The 21,735-nt window shown below is 43.3% G+C and overlaps 2 protein-coding genes across 2 annotated transcripts in view; one reads left to right on the forward strand and one right to left on the reverse strand.

Annotated features, from left to right (window-relative positions):
* LOC115168319 (transketolase) overlaps window positions 1-3,373 on the forward strand; it is a 28,212-nt gene extending 24,839 nt beyond the window's left edge. The window contains exons 11-14 of the mRNA XM_029723471.1: window positions 583-666; window positions 819-912; window positions 1,476-1,598; window positions 2,749-3,373. Coding sequence (XP_029579331.1) covers window positions 583-666; window positions 819-912; window positions 1,476-1,598; window positions 2,749-2,936 — 489 coding nt within the window. The 3' untranslated portion in view covers window positions 2,937-3,373. The remainder of the gene's footprint in view (window positions 1-582; window positions 667-818; window positions 913-1,475; window positions 1,599-2,748) is intronic.
* A 3,556-nt stretch (window positions 3,374-6,929) lies between these two features.
* On the reverse strand, window positions 6,930-14,273 carry LOC115168320 (uncharacterized oxidoreductase YccK). The gene is made up of 8 exons (XM_029723473.1): window positions 14,122-14,273; window positions 13,745-13,857; window positions 12,941-13,041; window positions 12,089-12,175; window positions 10,395-10,542; window positions 10,167-10,246; window positions 9,886-9,979; window positions 6,930-9,125 (listed from the first exon to the last, which is right to left on the reverse strand). The coding sequence occupies exons 2-8, from the start codon at window positions 13,854-13,856 to the stop codon at window positions 8,719-8,721; spliced, it is 1,029 nt and encodes a 342-aa protein (XP_029579333.1). The 5' UTR covers window position 13,857; window positions 14,122-14,273; the 3' UTR covers window positions 6,930-8,718.
* Between the last annotated feature and the right edge of the window lie 7,462 nt (window positions 14,274-21,735).

The raw sequence follows: 21,735 nt of genomic DNA on the forward strand, positions 1-21,735 counted from the left end.
GAGCTGGTGTAGTAGGATTCAATCTTAGTCCTGTATTGACGCTTTGCCTGTTTTATGATTTGTCAGAGGGTTTATCAGGATTTCTTATAAGCATCCGGATTAGTGTCCCGCTCCTTGAAAGCGGCAGCTGTAGCTTTTAGCTCAGGGCAGATGTTTCCTGTAATCCATGGCTTCTGGTTGGGATTTGTACTGTACGTAGGTCACTGTGGAGACGACGTCGCCGATGCACTTATTAATGAAGCCGGTGACTGATGTTGTATACTCCTCAACACTATCGCATGAATCCCGGAACATATTCCAGTCTGTACTAGCAAAACAGTCCTGTAGCTGTGACTTTGTGGCTGTGCCAGCTAGTAACCACTCTGCAGAGCTGCCTCCAGAACAATATTTGTGACAAAAAATACTAACTTGCACCCAGAACCCTCTCTATCACATCTGCCTCATGCTATGTGCTCACTTTACAATATCTTTGGTTCACACAGCTGCTGAGTATGGCTGAGTCGCTGTTTAATAAACCTGTCTGATAAATGACAAGGTAATGAAAGTCCAGAGGCTGAATGACATGTTTCATCTCTGTTTCAGGGTGTGTGTTTCATCAGAACCAGTCGCCCAGAGAACACCATTCTTTACAACAGCAACGAAGACTTCCATGTGGGACAGGCAAAGGTATGGAGACAATGATATATGAGATGTACTATACACAATGACTAATGAAAGTCTTACAGTTTATCACTTTCTTATAGTGCTAACATGCTTGCTAAATTATTTTAAATAGAAATATGCCTAGATCATAGAAACCTCCATCCCATGTCCGTCAGGTTGTGTACAAGACCAACGATGATCATGTGACAGTGATCGGCGCAGGCGTGACCCTACATGAGGCACTGGCAGCTGCTGAAATGCTAAAGAAAGGTACAGAACAGTCATTACATAGATCCTTCACTGGAACTCAATATTCTATATTCTACATTGGCTGCAAAGAATGTGCTCGTCACCCAGGGACTAATGGGCATCAACGTCATCCGAGTAATGCACGCACGCACGCACACACACACACGCACACGCACACGCGCACGCACGCACGCACACACGCACACACACACACACACACATGCACACTCATACTGAGACTTTGTTGTAACGTCATCCGAATAACACACGCATGCACACACACACACTTGCACACGCGTACTGAGACTTTGTTGTGAGACTTGTCCCACTAAGACATTGGACCATTCGTTATGATCTGGGGTTAAATGCCAAGAGTGGTGGCTGATGGTGGCACTCTATTAATAAGCATGTGCACCCCAACAACAGAGTTAGAGTACTTCTTGCATCTGTCTCTAGCACTGTAGAAGTCTGTTGATTCATCTCTACTGTTTATCTGGTGTTGGTTGAATAGATGAAACACCATAGTTCGAACTGAAGAAATTTGTACTACAAGTATTGTATAACATGCTCTGTTTCTCTCTCAGAGAGGATCAACATTCGAGTGATTGATCCATTCACCATCAAGCCTCTGGACTCCAAGACCATCATCGAGCACGCCAAGGCCACCAGGGGCCGCATAGTCACAGTAGAGGACCACTACTATGAGGGTGGGTACTCTGCACACTCAGTCTGCTTTCTGAACTCAGGTTATCTTATTCCAGTGGAATACAATATATGAGGTATGAGTTTAGGGTATGCAGTTGAGGTATGCAGTTTTAGATAGTTATGCAGTTGCGAGACATTCATGTGATTTGTATCAGTTCTTAAATCTCTAAGCCTGCGGACTAATTAGTTCTCTGAAATTGCCAAGTGTCAAGACTGCAGTATTTGAGCATGTGCAGGAAGAGAAGAGACAATCAACCCTCAATGTTTTTTACTTTCAGCTCTGCTCTGGCCATTGGGCTTTCACTGACCTAGATAACAGCAAGTCCAAAAATGTGTGGGTGTTTATTTTGGCACAGTTGCCTTATTTGTCCCTTGGTATTTATACTGTCTGTTGACGGAACTAAACAAAGAAAAGAATAAGCACAGCCGTGCCACAGTCAGCATCTTAACATTAACTAACCCCCAACCAGCAGAAGCCATGCCCTGACAACCTCCAACCCCCACCCCCATTCCCTGTCTACACATGAGCATGAATAGTGCATTATGACAGGTGTGCATGCACGGGCGACGTGGGGGGGCTGGGCGTCCACTCAAAGCCATAGGGGGTGGGAAGACGGTGTGTGGGGGAGAGGAAGGGGGGAGGCTGTGATAGGGGGCTTAGAGGGGGCTATATGGAGAGGCCCAGTCTTCAAGGACCCCCATTGTGCAGATGGCTACTAAAGTAGAATGGGGGAACGCCCTCTCTCGCACCCGCCCCCCTTCGCCACCGCCGGCCTGATGGTCAGTCAATGAGAAGGTGGTGGCAGGCCTGTCAGGGAGGATCAAGACTCAGTGGGCTGTGGAGGTGACAGTGTTACAGTGTCAGTGGGGTGGAAGACAAAGACGATGTATAGATCGGACTGACTGGCCAGCTACTGTACACTCTGTACAGCACAGTGGGGCTGAACTGCACAAACAAAGACAGCTCAGCAAGACAGGCTCAAAGGAGTTAGAGGAGGAGAGCGGATGTGACATATGGAGTCTTAGGACAAACTTCTGCACAAATACTAAGTCCCAGAAAATAAAACTCTGCACTCTTGCATTTTAGGTTTTATTTAGTTGTAAAAAGGCTATATAAATGTGATTGACTGACATGTGGTTGTAATTCTTTAGGTGGCCTGGGGGAGGCGGTGTGTTCTGCCGTGGTGAATGAGACCGGCTTCAACGTGCACCGTATGGCCGTGGCCCACGTCCCCCGCAGCGGCAAACCCACCGAGCTCCTCAAGATCTTTGGCATCGACCGTGACGCCATTGCACAGGCTGTCCGCAAGATGCTCAGCAGCTCCGCCAACGCCAAGTAGACCACTACCAGCGCCACTGCAACATGCCATTGTCATGGAACCGTCAACCCGAAAGCACTTCTGGCAATACCCGCTCTCCGAGAATAAGAAGTATGAATCAAAGGATTCTAAAAAAGCAAATATGGTATTTCTGTTAACTGTCATTGATGTGGTTTTGACCCTTGACCCATTGAGTTGGCCCCTTGTAAGTTCAGTACCCCACTCCCCCACAATCGACCCCATCCCAGAGAAAGTCATGAGTACTGCTGTAGTCGGAGTGAGGTGAATGTTTTTTTGAGAAAAAAAATTGTCTGGTTCTCTCACATTTTGATGCGACACACCCTGTACCCCACGTGAGTGAGTGTGTGAGTGGACATGGGTCTGGTGTAGAGCACTGTTTTTATCCCCTCATCCTGACTGGGACTTCACACCAATAAAGGAATGGTTTCTTCACACCCCTCCAGTCTGATAGTTGTTTCATACGTATTGACTTTCATGATTTCATGTCCATAATCAAATGCTATCATACACACACCTACAGAGCATAGCCTACATGGCAACACACAGACACAGAAAGGAGACAGAATGCAATCTGACAATCATCTATATGGCCTTCACATAACTCTTACAGAATTTCCACATGGACGGGGATATTGGAAATATAGTCAAAGTCTACTGGAGGACAATTTATTCTTAACTAAGCCAAAATAATTTATAGCTGAATTGATCTATTACAAAAATAAAGCAAACTAGATGGAATATGGAGAAAAATGCACCACAATCTTCCTGAATCTCCAACACAGGAACGCTACCAAAAATAATTTGCAGAAACTCGTTACTAAAGAGAGTCATCCATGATTCTCCGAAAGATATTTTAAAAGAGGAAGCTAAATATTTTAAGCAGATGTTTTCTATTCGGTCTCATTCTCACCCTCAATGATGATTACTTTAAGGAATTATTTTAAATTATACAAAAAATGAAAAATTAACAAATGCACAAAAAGATCAGCGTGAAGGCCAAATTACAGAGGAAGAACTTTTTGAGGCTATTAAATCCTTTGTCTGGAATAACCTCAGGGCTTGATGGCAAACCAGGAGAGTTATATCAAGCCTTTTTTTATATTCTCAAAGCTTAATCATTAGCTTGTTTTACTACTCCTATAGAAATGGTAGTCTGTCATGTACTCAGCAGGAAGGTCTGATTGCATTATTATTAAAACAAGACCCAGATGGCAAAAATAAAGATCCAGTCTATCTAAAAAACTGGAGGCCCCTTACACTTCATTCTAGCGAAATGCATAGCACTCAGAATTATAAAGGTTTTACCAAGTATTGTTCATCCTGATCAGACCGTTTTTTACATGGACGATACATTGGAGATAATATACGACAACTACTAGAAATAATAGAACAGCATGAAACATCTAAGAAGTCAGGCTTGGTATTCATATCAGATTTTGTAAAGGCCTTTGATAAATTAAGACTGGATTTTATTTATAAATGCCTGGATTTTTTTCTTTTTCGGTGAGTCTCTTATTCAATGGGTAAAACTAATGTATAGCAACCCCAGGTGTAAAATAGTCAATAGCGGGTTCTTCTCAGAGAGTTTTGAACTGTCGGAGTTAAACAAGGGTGTCCACACTCATCATATCTATTCATTATGGGACGGTTGCGCTAACATAGGCTAATGTGATTAGCATTAGGTTGTAAGTAACCAAAAAAATTCAGAGGACATAGACATATATGATATGATATGAGCAGAAAGCTTAAATCCTTGTTAATCTAACTGCACTGTCCAATTTACAGTAGCTGTTACAGTGAAATAATACCATGCTATTGTTTCAGGAGAGTGCACAATTATGAACTTGAAAATGTATTGATTAACCAATTAGGAACATTTGGGCAGTCTTGATACAACATTTTGAACAGATATGATTCGTTGGCTCAGTCTAAAACTTTGCACATACACTGCTGCCATCTAGTGGCCAAAATGTAAATTGTGCCTGGGCTGAAATAATGCATTACGGCCTTCCTCTTGCGTTTCAAAATGATGGTACAAAAAAAAAAAAAATTATTTGTGTTATCTTTTACCAGATCTAATGTGTTATATTCTTCTACATTAATTTTGCATTTCCACAAACTTAAGTGTTTCCATTCAAATGGTATCAAGAATATGCATATCCTTGCTTCAGGTCCTGAGCTACGGGCGAAAATGGAAAAAAAGGGTCGGATCCTAAAGAGGTATTAAAATCAGATCAAATAACAACATTAGAGGATTAGAAACCCAAGGCATAAAAACAAAGGTATCCATGTATCTAGTCCTCAAGCGAGATCCCTGCAATGTTTCATTGAAGATCTAGTTAACTTTTCTGGTCTCTGAACTTCAACCTAATTATGATGTGTACCATATTATGTATTGGATCTTTAGAAAATACAACTTTTACATTACCCTGCAGTTTACCTATAAAATGGGCTGATGGTGAAGTAGACATAATTGGTATTCATATAGAAAAATATATAAATGAGCTCTCCACAATGAATTTCATTAGAAAACTTGTAAAAATAGACAAGATCCTGCAACCATGGAGAGATAAATACCGGTCTGTTTATGGAAAAAATTACACTGATTAACTCCTTAGTCATATCTTAGTCATATCTCAATTTACTTATGGTGCCTCCTACTCCTTATGATTCCTTTTTCAAAACTTATGAGCAAAAAATATTTAGCTTTATCTGGAACGCTAAGCCAGACAACATAAAGCGTGCCTATCTATATAGTGAATATGAACTGGATGGTTTGAGATTAAATATAAAAGCACTAAACCTCTCTTTAAAAGCTTCACTTATACAAAAGTTTTACTTGAACCCAAAATGGTTCTCAAGTAGATTACTAAGAAAAGCTCATCCATTGTTTAAAAATTGCCTTTTTGCCTTTGTGTAGATTGCCATGTCTCATTTTTGATTAATTAGAACAAATATTACAACAAATATTATGGTTGAACTCAAATGTGGTGGTTGAAAATAGACCTGTATTTAAGGAAAATATGTTTGAAAAGGGTATTTTGTTTTAAATGATATTGTACATTGGAATGGTCGAGTTACAGTACCAGTCAAAAGTTTGGACACCTGCTCATTCAAGGTTTTTCTTAATTTTTAAAATATTTTCTACATTGTAGAATAATAGTGAAGACATCTAAACTTTGACTGGTACTGTATGTCTTTCATGAAGTTATCGGATTTGTATGGGAATGTCTGCTCAATCCAAGATTAGAACCAATTAATTTACAAAAAAATGCCCCGAAAATGGAGGAGGCAGGTGGCAGCAGGAGGAGGTAGGGAACTGGTCTGTCTGCCCAATATAAAGGATTAAAACTGGCAGAGGAATAAAAATAGCATAAATAGGAAAGTATACCAGTTTCATTTGAGGACCAGGATGTTGACAGCTGTGCCATACAGACTGCAAAATAGCTGAGAATAGGTGTTTGATGTACTGATTCCATGGCACAGGGTGTATGAGTTGATATATAAAATGACGCAAGATTCAAGACTGTGCTTTTAGCTAAAGTTATTATACAGATTTCTTTGGGGGTGGGGAGTGGAGGGAGTTTTTTGGGGGTGGTCTTGGATGGTCGAGGGACAGCTCTCGGGGAACTTTGGGGGGATCTTGGATGGTTGGTGGGCTGGCGGTTGGGAGATGGGCCGGGGGCCAATATGTCGCTGATTCGGGTCCCCGATTTGACTTGGTGGGAGATCTGTCAACGTGCCCTTGGGTGGGTCGCTCTGCATGGGAGTCTGCTTGATAACTGAATGTAAATGTTGATTGGCTTCACTGCAGGTATATTGAATGTTTTAATATTCAATAAAAAATACCAAATAAAACACAGACACACATTGACTTGAGCCACACCTGATCAAATCTGGTGCAGTGTGTCTGCTGATAGTCTGGACAATGGGCCCTGTATGCATGCTGCATTGAGAGCTGAACATACAAAGACATATCCACCACCCACCTCGTGCTGTGCATATTTCATGTGTTTTAATAATTAAAAAGCCTATTGAAAGATTAAAGGGCACATCAGCATGTGTGTGCATGAAACTGCAGACAGAGATGCTCTTTAAACATAGGGTCATCCAACAAGATGAGGACAGCTGATACATACACAGTAGCCCACCACAGAAATATAATACCAACCACACATGGCTGCTGTCACACTAACCTGAAGACCACTGAGCTGGGGAAAACAAGGTGTTTAGGGCCTAGATTCAATCAGATCAAGTGTTAACTGACAATAGCGATGCGGAAGTTTTGGCGGTGTAGGAGGTGGAACTGCGTTGAAGACGTCAAATCATTGTCACTAAGCCACACCCGCCCAACTCACAGTTCAGAACGAGATAATTACGCTCAAATTGAAAAATCATTCAACTAAATAATGAGGATTTCTATCAGCCTAATGGACGTGTAGATTACATCTCACATTCCACTGTTTGAACTTGTAAACAAGGCTGCATGGGATTTCTGTTAATGTTACTCTATGCAGGCAATGTCTGCTTTACTGTAGGTATAATTCCAGGAGTCACTTGTGGATTTGACAACTCTAATGTAGTTCCACCTCCGACATGCCAAAACAACTGCTATGCAGATATTGGTTAGAGCGGATCTGATTGAATCGAGCCCTTAGTCTGAGGCACACTGAAACTCAGTCCCTTGGTGAGACGGTAGTTTTACTGGATGTCATAGTCCATGGTACTCACTGTACTCTACCCTAGTGTGGGTTTCCCCATAGGGGAATACATGTGATCTTGTACCTGACCTTTAACCCCAGGCTGTGGGTACCCTCCCTGTGAGTTGCAGCAGCTGCGATAGTGGCAGTCTGGGGGAATCCTCATGGTCATTAGAGCAACTGTCTCTTGTACAGTATCAATGCCTCATTACCACGGTTACAAGAGATGGAGAAAAACAAAACGTAATACCCCTGCTCCTGCCCCCCAGCTGGCACCCACCCCCAATCTTCTAGCCTATCATCTAATTGCCCCTCACTGCTACCCCCACCCCAAATCTGCCTCTGACCCCTCCTGTTTGCATATATCCACACCCTTGAGTGAACAGCCGGTCAGCTAGCTCTGTCAGGGAACATCAGAGGACTCCATCATGATCTACTTCCCTAGTGAAACTGTTCCCCAAGACAGGCCTACCCACATCTTCCACCCTAGTAATCCTCAAACAAACACACACAACATCAGCATACTGCAAACAAAGGTCCACCACAGACCACCTCAAACACAGAGACATTTCCATCTTTTGAGCAAAATTAACAGAAATAAATATTTTCTCCTTGTCTGAAGGGATGTCATGAAAGAGTACAGGAAGAGGATTTTTACAAAAATATCAATAACTATTGTGCGTATTGTAAATTAAACAAGCTGCTTTAGGTCAATATCTTACTTTACTTAAAAGCCCTTTCCATACACAGAAACATAATGACGCTATATACATTACATTCTTAATTATATGGGTACAGGGTAACATTTATCACACGTTGACACTATTTTTTTAAATAAAAAAGGCTGTATATCTGTGTATCTTGTCATAGTTTATGCTGTCATTCCCCCTCATGCCCCTCCCATCTGTCATTTTCAGTTTCAGCCCCCCATGCCTTCTCTTCCCACCACATTTCCTTCTACTCCTGCCATCCTCTAACTTCCCACCATCCTCTATACACACATTTATTCACACATTTACATGTTCTTTCTCCAGTACCCCATCTCTACTTCCCTCCAACCCAGATGCTCTGGTCCATCTTCTCTAGTTCCTGTACTCGTCTCCACAATCTCCGATGAGGCTCATGAGGTCACGCGAGCGCTGCAGCACGCCGCCGATGGTGCGCAGGTCTTGCGCCGTGAGCTCCAACTCTGGGCTGCAGCTGTGCAGGCTGTCCGTGATGTGTTCCGCCCCAGCAACGCCGAGACGACAGCCCACGATGACTCCAGCCACTGCTGGCCGGTCCAGAATGTAGCGGGTTGCTACGTTGGCAATGGAGCAGCTGTGGCCCTGGGCAACACTGTCCAAGACAACAAGCAGCTCCTGGAACAACCCCCATCGTCCCCAGCCATCAATCACCTTCTTGTATTTACTGAGGGAGGCAGTGTTGAGCTCCACCCTGCTTGTAGGCTCCGCCTTCCCCAGATAGCGCTCTGAGAGTAGACCACCGGCTGAGAAATAGAGGGGGGACCAAGCGACGGAGGTTTAAAAAGATGGAGGGAGGGAGGGAGGGGTTGGATACAGAAAGAGAGACAGAGACAGGGTAAAGATGAGGAAGAGAGGGGATAGGGTGAAGAGGGGAGCAGAGAAATAGCAGAGACACATCGTGAGTTTGGACTCCATCTTAGATTGGCACCATTTTATATCCCTACACCCCACATGGCAAGAGTCAATCTGGAAACAATTTCTAAAATCGCTAACACTATATTAAATAACTTATTCATTTCAGTAATACTAATAACCATAATGCATCAAAGCAAAGCATGCAGTATCTCACAGATTTTTTCCCCAATATATCTGGCGAGAGTACGTTATGTTTTTCATTACGGACATATGCGAGAGAGTCAGTCATTTCCGGGCATTATCAGATCAGAATATCAAGTAAATCACATAAAATATCGTAAATCACATAACTTGCAAAAAACAGACCATAACCGGTCACTAAGGTTGCAACAGTAACTGTGAGCTAGCCTGGTGTAGATCTATAGGTCAGATGGGTAGGCTAAACCCCATACAGACCTGGGCCAGGCTAACTGGGACCTAACCCAACCCTTCACCACTGACTCTCTCAGTGCAGTGACATGAATGCTAGTGCTTCTTCATCCTCTTAAATGGCTAACCCCGATGATCTAGAGCAGCCAAATAGCAGCAGTAGGAGTAGAGCAGTGGCCGTGATGACTTAATCCCATATGACCTCAGACCGGTCCTCACCCAGAGTTCCATAGGTGAGGAGCTGGATGCCGTGAGACAGGCAGACCGCCTCCATCTTAGCAGCGGGCCGCTGGTCAATCAGAGAGTACTGCACCTGGGAGGAAACATCACTGGACAGTAATACTGGACATACTGAACGCTGACGCAGACTAATGTACTGAACATGCACAGATTTCACAAAACTCTATAAGGTACAAGGAAATTGCCTCCCATTAAGCTAGTGAGAAAGCGAGAGAAAGATGGGGCAAACAAATGAGGGAATGAGGGAGCAGGCACTGTACCTGGTTACTGGAGATTCTGATCCCTTTGTTTGTGATCTCCTCAAGCCTCTGAGTGTCAAAGTTGGTGAGGGCCAGCTCTCCTGAAGAGTAAGAAAATAAGGAGTACATCTAAACTAGACAAACAGGCACAGCTCATCAACAAGTACACAAGGTACATGGCTGAACTGTGAATCTTAACAAAGAGCTTGTGTGCATGGGAATAGTAAATGGTTATATAAGATGACCTACGTATGAGTCCATCCTGCTGCAGGTCAGACAGGTGCCCCAGGGCATGCAGGTATCTATTATCGCTGTAGTCCCACCAGTGGAACTGCACACAGTCCAGAGAATCCACCTGCATACGGGCCATGGAACGCTGCAGCGCCTTCTCCACAACCTAGTGACGAGACATATTAAAGATGTCTACACCAGGCGTGAGTTATCTTACCCTGTTATGGCTGGTGAGGGTGCAGGCTTTTGTTGCAGCCAAGTGACATAGCTGAACCAGAACAGACACCTCAAAATAGAATCAGATAAGGGGAGTCTCACAGAGCTGAACCAGAACAGACACCTCAGAATAGAATCAGGTAAGGGGAGTCTCACAGAGCTGAACCAGAACAGACACCTCAGAATAGAATCAGATAAGGGGAGTCTCACAGAGCTGAACCAGAACAGACACCTCAAAATAGAATCAGATAAGGGGAGTCTCACAGAGCTGAACCAGAACAGACACCTCAGAATAGAATCAGATAAGGGGAGTCTCACAGAGCTGAACCAGAACAGACACCTCAAAATAGAATCAGATAAGGGGAGTCTCACAGAGCTGAACCAGAACAGACACCTCAGAATAGAATCAGATAAGGGGAGTCTCACAGAGCTGAACCAGAACAGACACCTCAGAATAGAATCAGATAAGGGGAGTCTCACAGAGCTGAACCAGAACAGACACCTCAGAATAGAATCAGATAAGGGGAGTCTCACAGAGCTGAACCAGAACAGACACCTCAGAATAGAATCAGATAAGGGGAGTCTCACAGAGCTGAACCAGAACAGACACCTCAAAATAGAATCAGATAAGGGGAGTCTCACAGAGCTGAACCAGAACAGACACCTCAGAATAGAATCAGATAAGGGGAGTCTCACAGAGCTGAACCAGAACAGACACCTCAGAATAGAATCAGATAAGGGGAGTCTCACAGAGCTGAACCAGAACAGACACCTCAGAATAGAATCAGATAAGGGGAGTCTCACAGAGCTGAACCAGAACAGACACCTCAAAATAGAATCAGATAAGGGGAGTCTCACAGAGCTGAACCAGAACAGACACCTCAGAATAGAATCAGATAAGGGGAGTCTCACAGAGCTGAACCAGAACAGACACCTCAGAATAGAATCAGATAAGGGGAGTCTCACAGAGCTGAACCAGAACAGACACCTCAGAATAGAATCAGATAAGGGGAGTCTCACAGAGCTGAACCAGAACAGACACCTCAGAATAGAATCAGATAAGGGGAGTCTCACAGAGCTGAACCAGAACAGACACCTCAAAATAGAATCAGATAAGGGGAGTCTCACAGAGCTGAACCAGAACAGACACCTCAGAATAGAATCAGATAAGGGGAGTCTCACAGAGCTGAACCAGAACAGACACCTCAAAATAGAATCAGATAAGGGGAGTCTCACAGAGCTGAACCAGAACAGACACCTCAGAATAGAATCAGATAAGGGGAGTCTCACAGAGCTGAACCAGAACAGACACCTCAAAATAGAATCAGATAAGGGAGTCTCTCAAATAGCTGAAAGTTGTCCTGAGACACTGCCCTCAAGCAGTTCTAATTGTTAATTGGTGTGTGTGATATTCAGTATTTAGCTTTCAGATTTTAATAGATGGTGGACAACTTGTAGGATGATTTTTCCCACACTAGTCTGTATTAAAGACTCACCTTGCGGTCCATTGGTCCAGGTCGTGGCACCCATTTGGTCAAACCCTGCAGGGGTGGTGCAGCATCACAGCTGGGTTTCGATTTCAGCTAGAAAACAGAATGCTACAATTATAATCCGTGCCATCTGTGAAAAGACACATATGTATTCACAAAATGTACTCAGTCTGGTTGTGTACCACACTTTATATAGGAACACCCTCAGTCCACATAATCCCCTCAAAGATCTCAGACACTTTTCAGTCAGACGTGAGAGACCATATAAATCTCTCCGTTTCATACGTGAGAGCAGAGCAGATGTGTCTAGTTACAGACAGGTGATTCAATCCTCAGAGAGGTTGGTGTTGGGAAGCATTTTCGGAGGACATTATTCCAGGTGTCAAAACACATACAAGTCAAAATCGTGTGAGATGCAGCGTGCCTGGGCACCGACAAGGTCTGAAATCCAAAGGAATCAATAAATGAAGATGCAAATAAAGTCTTCATATTAAAACCAATGTTAATGGTGAAGAAACAAAAGTGGGGGTGCAAGAGTGCATCTAACAATGTTTGTATGACTAAGGCTTGATGTGTACGGGCTTTTTCATGTGTGAGTATAAGTGATAGTGAGAGAATTTACTGATCTTCCATACACCATCTCTCCCCTGATTCTTGAGCGCGAGACTGAGCAGCCCAACAGTCGAATAGCAACTGTGCTACATTAGCTCCCTCCTGTGCCAATTCAGGGGTACTGCTCCACTTGCACACAGATCTGAGATCAATGTTCATACAATCTACAATATGTACATACACTTTCAATCCAACAGGTTCATAATCTGGAGATTGTGTGGTGTAGGTCACAACAACAATTCATACCTGGCTGTTGAAGTGTCCAAAAATCTCCTCCGCTGGTCCATAGATATCTGCCATGTCAAAAGTTGTTAGGCCAGCATCAATATAGGCTTGCATTGCCTGCACTGGAATAGGAAAAGGGGGTTTGATATTAACTGTTAGGGAAATACATTTGTGGGTAAAAAAAATGCTATAATAGGCAGCATCATCATAAAACAAAAGAAAATTATATAGTACCCATTTTTCCATTGATACTGTATGAAACTGATAGGCTATAGCCAGCAGCCTACTACCCTGCATCTCACTCCTGGCTTACTTCTGAAGCTAAGCAGGGTTGGTCCTGGTCAGACCCTGGATGGGAGACCAGATGCTGCTGGAAGTGGTGTTGGAGGGCCAGTAGGAGGCACCCTTTCCTCTGGTCAAAAAACAACAACATCCCACTGCCCCAGGGCAGTGATTGGGAACATTGCCCTGAGTAGGGTGCTGTCTTTTGGATGGGAAGTTAAACGGGTGTCCTGACTCTGTGGTCATTAAAGATCCCATGGCACTTATTGTAAGAATAGGGGTGTTAACCCTGGTGTCCTGGCTAAATTCCCAATCTGACCCTCATACAATCACCTAATCATCCCCCGTTTACAATTGGCTCAATCATCCTGTGACTGTTCCCCAGGTTGTTGCTGTAAACAGAATTTGTTCTCAGTTAAATAAACTGGATAAAATATTGTGTGGGGCACTCACTCATGTAAGACATTAGCTAGACACTTAAGGTCTAAAAACGTGTGAATAAATTTGATTTTGGAGTGAACTTTTACCCTACTTTCAGTTTACCTGCTTTGGGATGATCCACCGGACCGTGAGCACCTGATACCTGCCACATGCCGTTCAGGATGCGGCAGATCTCCAAGCCCCCTGCCAGCCGAACTTTGGGCACTTGAGCCATCCTAAGAAATGCAGGATAGTAAACAGACTGCATTCCATTCTAAATTAAACCACTATCTAGATCAAATGCTTTTCAACATTTCGGGTTGTGTACTTATCTGTTGAACTGACATCATAACTAATACAGAAAGTAGCTGGTTCATTTAAACTCGACATTCATCGTACGGTTGTTGATACTTCCAGCAGCTTAGCTGTTATCAAAGTTAACTCCTTCGACGAAATATATAACTGGGGTATGCAACATTTTGGACAAAAATATTATTTACCTTTCTTAGCGATGTAATTACTGTGTAAATGGTTTACACAAGACAGCCTCGGAGTGTGTTTAGCTAACTACTGCTAACTGTAATAAAAAAAAACATTACAAAACATGTTATGCAGTTTATGCAAGACTCTGTCGGTTCTTCGTTGAGGTTCAACCGCGGTTGGCATCCAATAAATGTTGCATTACCGCCACCTACTAGACTGGAGTATAACTCCCTTAAATTTAGCTTTAAAAAAAATAATATATATATATACAGTGAGGGAAAAAAGTATTTGATCCCCTGCTGATTTTGTACGTTTGCCCACTGACAAAGAAATGATCAGTCTATAATTTTTATGGTAGGTTTATTTGAACTGTGAGAGACAGAATAACAACAAAAAAATCCTGAAAAACGCCTGTCAAAAATGTCATAAATTGATTTGCATTTTAATGAGGGAAATAAGTATTTGACCCCCTCTCAATCATAAAGATTTCTGGCTCCCAGGTGTCTTTTATACAGGTAACGAGCTGAGATAAGGAGCACACTCTTAAAGGGAGTGCTCCTAATCTCAGTTTGTTACCTGTATATAAGACACCTGTCCACAGAAGCAATCAATCAATCAGATTCCAAACTCTCCACCATGGCCAAGACTAAAGAGCTCTCCAAGGATGTCAGGGACAAGATTGTAAACCTACACAAGGCTGGAATGGGCTACAAGACCATCGCCAAGCAGCTTGGTGAGAAGGTGACAACAGTTGGTGTGATTATTCGCAAATGGAAGAAACACAAAAGAACTGTCAATCTCCCTCGGCCTGGGGCTCCATGCAAGATCTCACCTCGTGGAGTTGCCATGATCATGAGAACGGTGAGGAATCAGCCCAGAACTACACGGGAGGATCTTGTCAATGATCTCAAGGCAGCTGGGACCATAGTCACCAAGAAAACAATTGGTAACACACTACGCCGTGAAGGACTGAAATTCTGCAGCGCCCGCAAGGTCCCCCTGCTCAAGAAAGCACATATACATGCCCGTCTGAAGTTTGCCAATGAACATCTGAATGATTCAGAGGACAACTGGGTGAAAGTGTTGTGGTCAGATGAGACCAAAATGGAGCTCTTTGGCATCAACTCAACTCGCCGTGTTTGGAGGAGGAGGAATGCTGCCTATGACCCCAAGAACACCATCCCCACCGTCAAACATGGAGGTGGAAACATTATGCTTTGGGGGTGTTTTTCTGCTAAGGGGACAGGACAACTTCACCGTGTCAAAGGGACGATGGACGGGGCCATGTACCGTCAAATCTTGGGTGAGAACCTCCTTCCCTCAGCCAGGGCATTGAAAATGGGTCGTGGATGGGTATTCCAGCATGACAATGACCCAAAACACATGGCCAAGGCAACAAAGGAGTGGCTCAAGAAGAAGCACATTAAGGTCCTGGAGTGGCCAAGTCAGTCTACAGACCTTAATCCCATAGAAAGTCTGTGGAGGGAGCTGAAGATTCGAGTTGCCAAACGTCAGCCTTGAAACCTTAATGACTTGGAGAAGATCTGCAAAGAGGAGTGGGACAAAATCCCTCCTGAGATATGTGCAAACCTGGTGGCCAACTACAAGAAATGTCTGACCTCTGTGATTGCCAACAAGGGTTTTGCCACCAAGTACTAAGTTATGTTTTGCAGAGGGGTCAAATACTTATTTCCCTCATTAAAGTGCAAATAAATGTATAACATTTTGACATGCGTTTTTCTGGATTTCTTTGTTGTTATTCTGTCTCTCACTGTTCAAATAAACCTACCATTAAAATTATAGACTGATCATTTATTTGTCAGTGGGCAAACGTACAAAATCAGCAGGGGATCAAATACTTTTCCCCCTCACTATATATATATACTACAAATACCCTACTATCTAACACTACACTCAAAAAATAATAATAATAATTACCATTCTCCACTATTTAAATATATTTAGTCCTACTTCAGGCCAACAGCCTGAAAGAATGGGACACCACCACTTAACACACCCTGTAACTCTTCGATGTCAAGTCTCACACACCCAAATACCTCTCTGCATCTGCCACCACAACCTTTATTTTCAGTGACTTACGTTCCATCCCTGCATTATAGTTGATAACCATTGCTAGAAATGCCAAAAATCCAATCTTACTGAGATATACAAGTCACAAGTTTTGTCACCTACTCATTCAAGGGTTTTTCTTTATTATAACAATTTTCTACATTGTAGAATAATAATGAAGACATCAAAACAATGAAATAACACATATGGAATCATGAAGTAACCAAAAAAAGTGTTTTATATTTGAGATTCTTCAAAGTAGCCACCCTTTGCCTTGATGACAGCTTTGCACACTCTTGGCATTTTCTCAACCAGCTTCATGAGGAATGCTTTTCAGTCTTGAAAGAGTTCCCACATATCCTGAGCACTTGTTGGCTGCTTTTCCTTCACTCTGCGGTCCAACTCATCCCAAACCATCTCAATTGGGTTGAGGTCGAGTGATTGTGGAGGCCAGGTCATCTGATGCAGCACTCCATTACTCTCCTTCTTGGTCAAATAGCCCTTACACAGCCTGGAGGTGTGTCCTAATTATCCTGTTGAAAAACAGGCAGAATGTCAGAAAAAAACGTACTACTACAAGATATAGGCTAGGCCAACAAAAACACTAACTGCTCGACACAGTTGAATACAGTATAGGTATCTTACCTTTTCATTATTCATCACTAGTTAACAGAAATTCTCCCCATAGGTTATCTGTACTGTACATTCAAGAGTGTGCAAAGCTGTCATCAAGGCAAAGGGTGGCTACTTTGAAGAATCTAAAATATATTTTGATTTGTTTTATACTTTTTTGGTTACTATATGATTCCATATGTGTTATTTCATCATTTTGATATCTTCACTATTATTCTACAATGTAGAAAATTGTACAAATAAAAAATAAAAATAAAACTTTAATGAGTAGGTGGGTCCAAAATTTTGACGGGTAGTGTCTTCACTGCCTCATCATATGACAATTTCTGCAATACTCCAGCCCTGGAAATCTCAACCTGTCTCTCTCGCACAGGACATTTCTGTTCCCCAGTCCCATGGGCACTCCTAAAATTAACACATACTGTACCACTAATTTCCCCAATGCTACACATTCCTTTGTCTCAAGCCCTTCTGCACACTTCTCACACCTAGGAACCTCCCTCCTACACACTGCTGCCACATGCCCATAAGCTTGACACCTGTAACAATGTAATTTATTAGGCACAAAAGCTCGTACAGGATCACTTTGTCTTGCAAAGACCCGGGATCTTCCCCTTCAGTTGGTCAGCTTTCACATTTACCACTACCCCAGTAATCACTCCTTTCAATGTCACCCTTTTCTTGAGAGCGAAACAATTCACATTTCTTGCCCCCATTCGTTTAACATGGAGAGCTCTGTTATTCTACCAGTGTCTCGCCAGCAACACCAAAAAATTACTTAGGAAATGTTCAAAATAAAAGTCCACCATGTAGTAGTAGAAATGTGTCAATACCCTGTATTTATTCATAATATATTAAAAATAGTTCATATTTGTTCATATTTAAGTGGCATTTGCATTAAATGTGGGTTCTACAATATGTTCCAATGTCAAATAATTGGCCACAATGCAAATCACTATATACTTCTTTATGAATGGACCGTCTCACTCTTCACCCATTCATCGCCATTTTACCAGTTGTGGTTGTCTTAGCTAATTAGCTGTTGTTGTCTTAGCTAGCTCTCCCAATAAACACCTTTGATTGCTTTATGCCTCGCTTTGTCTCTCTCAAATGTCAATATGCCTTGTATACTGTTGTTTAGGATACTTATCATTGTTTTAGTTCACTGCGTAGCCCCTAGTCCGACTCAACATGCCTCAGATACCTCTTTTGTCCCACCTCCCACACATGCGGTGACCTCACCCAGCATAACTGCATTCAGAGATGCAACCTCTCTTATTGTCACTCACTGCCTGGGTTTACCTCCAATGTACCCGCACCCTACCATACCCCTGTCTGTACATTATGCCCTGAACCTATCCTACCACGCCCAGAAATCTGCTCCTTTTATTCTCTGTCCCTAACGCTTTAGACGACCAGTTTTGATAGCCTTTAGCCGTACCCTCATCCTACTCCTCCTCTGTTCCTCGGGTGATGTGGAGGTTAACCCAGGCCCTGCGTGTCCCCAGGTGCTCTCATTTGTTGACTTCTGTAACCGAAAAAGCCTTGGTTTCATGCATGTTAACATCAGAAGCCTCCTCTCTAAGTTTGTTTTACTCACTGCTTTAGCACACTCCGCCAACCCTGATTTCCTTGCCATGTCTGAATCCTGGCTTAGGAAGGCTACCAAAAATTCAGAGATTTCCATCCTCAACTACATCATTTTCCGTCAAGATAGAACTGCCAAAGAGGGAGGAGTTGCAATCTACTGCAGAGATAGCCTGCAAAGTTCTGTCATGCTTTACAGGTCTATGCCCAAACAGTTTGAGCTTCTAATTTTAAAAATGTATCTCTCCAGAAATAAGTCTCTCACTGTTGCCGCCTGTTATAAACCCCCCTCAGCTCCCAGCTGTGCCCTAGACACCATATGTGAATTGATTGCCCCCCATCTATCTTCAGAGTTCGTTCTGTTAGGTGACCTAAACTGGGATATGCTTAACACCCCGGAAGTCCTACAATCTAAGCTAAATGCCCTCAATCTCACACAAATTATCAAGGAACCCACCAGGTACAACCCTAAATCCGTAAACATGGGCACCCTCATAGATATTATCCTGACCAACTTGCCCTCCAAAATACACCTCTGCTGTTTTCAATCAGGATCTCAGCAATCACTGCCTCATTGCCTGCATCCGCTATGGGTCCGCGGTCAAACGACCATCACTGTCAAACGCTCCCTAAAACACTTCTGCGAGCAGGCCTTTCTAATCGACCTTGGCCGCGGTATCCTGGAAGGATATTGACCTCATCCCGTCAGTCGAGAATGCCTGGTCGTTCTTTAAAAGTAATTTCCTCACCATCTTAAATAAGCACGCCCCTTTCAAAAAATGTAGAACTAAGAACAGATATAGCCCTTGGTTCACTGCAGACCTGACTGCCCTCAACCAGCACAAAAACATCCTGTGGCGGACTGCACAAGCATCGAATAGTCCCTGCAATATGCAACTTTTCAGGGAAGTCAGGAACCAATACACGCAGTCAGTCAGGAAAGCAAAGGCTAGCTTCTTCAAACAGAAATTTGCATCCCGTAGCTCTAACTCCAAAAAGTTATGGGACACTGTAAAGTCCATGGAGAATAAGAGCACCTCCTCCCAGCTGCCAACTGCACTGAGGCTAGGTAACACTGTCACCACCGATAAATCCACGATAAACGAGAATTTCAATAAGCATTTCTCTACGGCTGGCCATGCTTTCCTCCTGGCTACCCCATCCCCGGACAACAGCTCCGCACCCCCCGCAGCTACTTGCCCAAGCCTCCCCAGCTTCTCCTTCACCCAAATCCAGATAGCAGATGTTCTGAAAGAGCTGCAAAACCTGGACCCGTACAAATCAGCTGAGCTAGACAATCTGGACCCTCTCTTTCTAAAATTATCCGGCGCCATTGTTGCAATCCCTATTACCAGTCTGTTCAACCTCTCTTTCGTATCGTCCGAGATCCCTAAAGATTGGAAAGCTGCCGCGGTCATCCCCTATTCAAATGGGGTGACATTCTAGACCCAAACTGTTACAGACCTATATCCATCCTGCCCTGCCTCCCTAAAGTCTTCGAAAGCCAAGTCAATAAACAGATCACTGAACATTTCGAATCCCACTGTACCTTCTCCGCTATGCAATCCGGTTTCCGAGCTGGTCTTGGGTGCACCTCAGCCACGCTCAAGGTACTAAACGATATCATAACCGCCATCGATAAAAGACAGTACTGTGCAGCCGTCTTCATCGACCTGACCAAGGCTTTCGACTCTGTCAATCACCGCATTCTTATCAGCAGACTCAACAGCCTTGGTTTCTCAAATGACTGCCTCGCCTGGTTCACCAACTACTTCTCAGACAGAGTTCAGTGTGTCAAATCGGAGGGCCTGTTTTCCGGACCTCTGGCAGTCTCTATGGGGGTACTACAGGATTCAATTCTCGGGTCGACTATTTTCTCTGTACATATCAACGATGTCGCTCTTGCTGCGGGTGATTCCCTGATCCACCTCTACGCAGACAACACCATTCTGTATACATCTGGCCCTTCTTTGGACACTGTGTTAAAAACTCCCAACGAGCTTCAATGCTATACACCACTCCTTCTGTGGCCTCCAACTGCTCTTAAACGCTAGTAAAACTAAATGCATGCTTTTCAACCATTCGCTGCTTGCAACCGCCCGCCCGACTAGCATCACTACTCTGGACGGTTCCGACTTAGAATATGTGGACAACTACAAATACCTAAGTGTATGGCTAGACTGTAAACTCGCCTTCCAGACTCATATTAAACATCTCCAATCCAAAATTAAATCTAGAATCGGCTTCCTATTTCGTAACAAAGCCTCCTTCACTCACACCGCCAAACATACCCTCGTAAAACTGACTATCCTACCGATCCTCGACTTCGGCGATGTCATCTTCAAAATAGCCTCCAACACTCTACTCTGCAAACTGGATGCAGTCTACCACAGTGCTATCCGTTTTGTCACCTAAGCCCCATACACCATCCACCACTGTGACCTGTATGCTCTAGTCGGCTGGCCCTCGCTACATATTCGCCGCAAGACCCACTGGCTCCAGGTCATCTATAAGTCTTTGCTAGGTAAAACTCTGCCTTATCTCAGCTCACTGGTCACGATAACAACACCCACCTGTAGCACGCGCTCCAGCAGGTATATCTCACTGGTCATCCCCAAAGCCAACAACTCCTTTGGCCGCCTATCCTTCCAGTTCTCTGCTGCCAATGACTGGAACGAATTCCAAAAATCGCTGAAGCTGGAGACTTATATTTCCCTCACTAACTTTAAACATCAGCTATCTGAGCAGATAACCGATCACTGCAGCTGTACATAGCCCATCTGTAAATACCCCATCCAATCTACCTACCTCATCCCCATTGTTTTTATTTACTTTTCTGCTCTTTTGCACACCAGTATATCTGCTTGCACATCATCATCTGCACATCTATCACTCCAGTGTTAATTTTGCTTTATTGTAATTACTTTGCTACTATTGCCTATTTATTGCCTTACCTCCTCATGCCATTTGCATTTATTTTTTTCTATTGTGTTATTGACTGTACGTTTGTTTATTCCATGTGTAACTCTGTGTTGTTGTTTGTGTCACACTGCTTTGTTTTATCTTGGCCAGGTCGCAGTTGTAAATGAGAACGTGTTCTCAACTAGCCTACCTGGATCAAAAAAAAGGTGAAATAAAGAAAGTAAAAAAAATTGTCACGAGTCAACGTAAACACACTATTATTTGGAGTGGTAAACCTCAACTTCCAAAAATTTGCATCATCTGACAAAACACACTTCAGTGTATCCTCACTGTTTTTGACGTCCAAATCTCCAGTTACATTTGAAGTCAGAAGTTTACATTCACTTAGGTTGGAGTCCTTAAAATTCGTTTTTCAACCA

Source organism: Salmo trutta, chromosome 30 (assembly GCF_901001165.1).
Source record: "Salmo trutta chromosome 30, fSalTru1.1, whole genome shotgun sequence".
NCBI classification, from domain to species: domain Eukaryota; kingdom Metazoa; phylum Chordata; class Actinopteri; order Salmoniformes; family Salmonidae; genus Salmo; species Salmo trutta.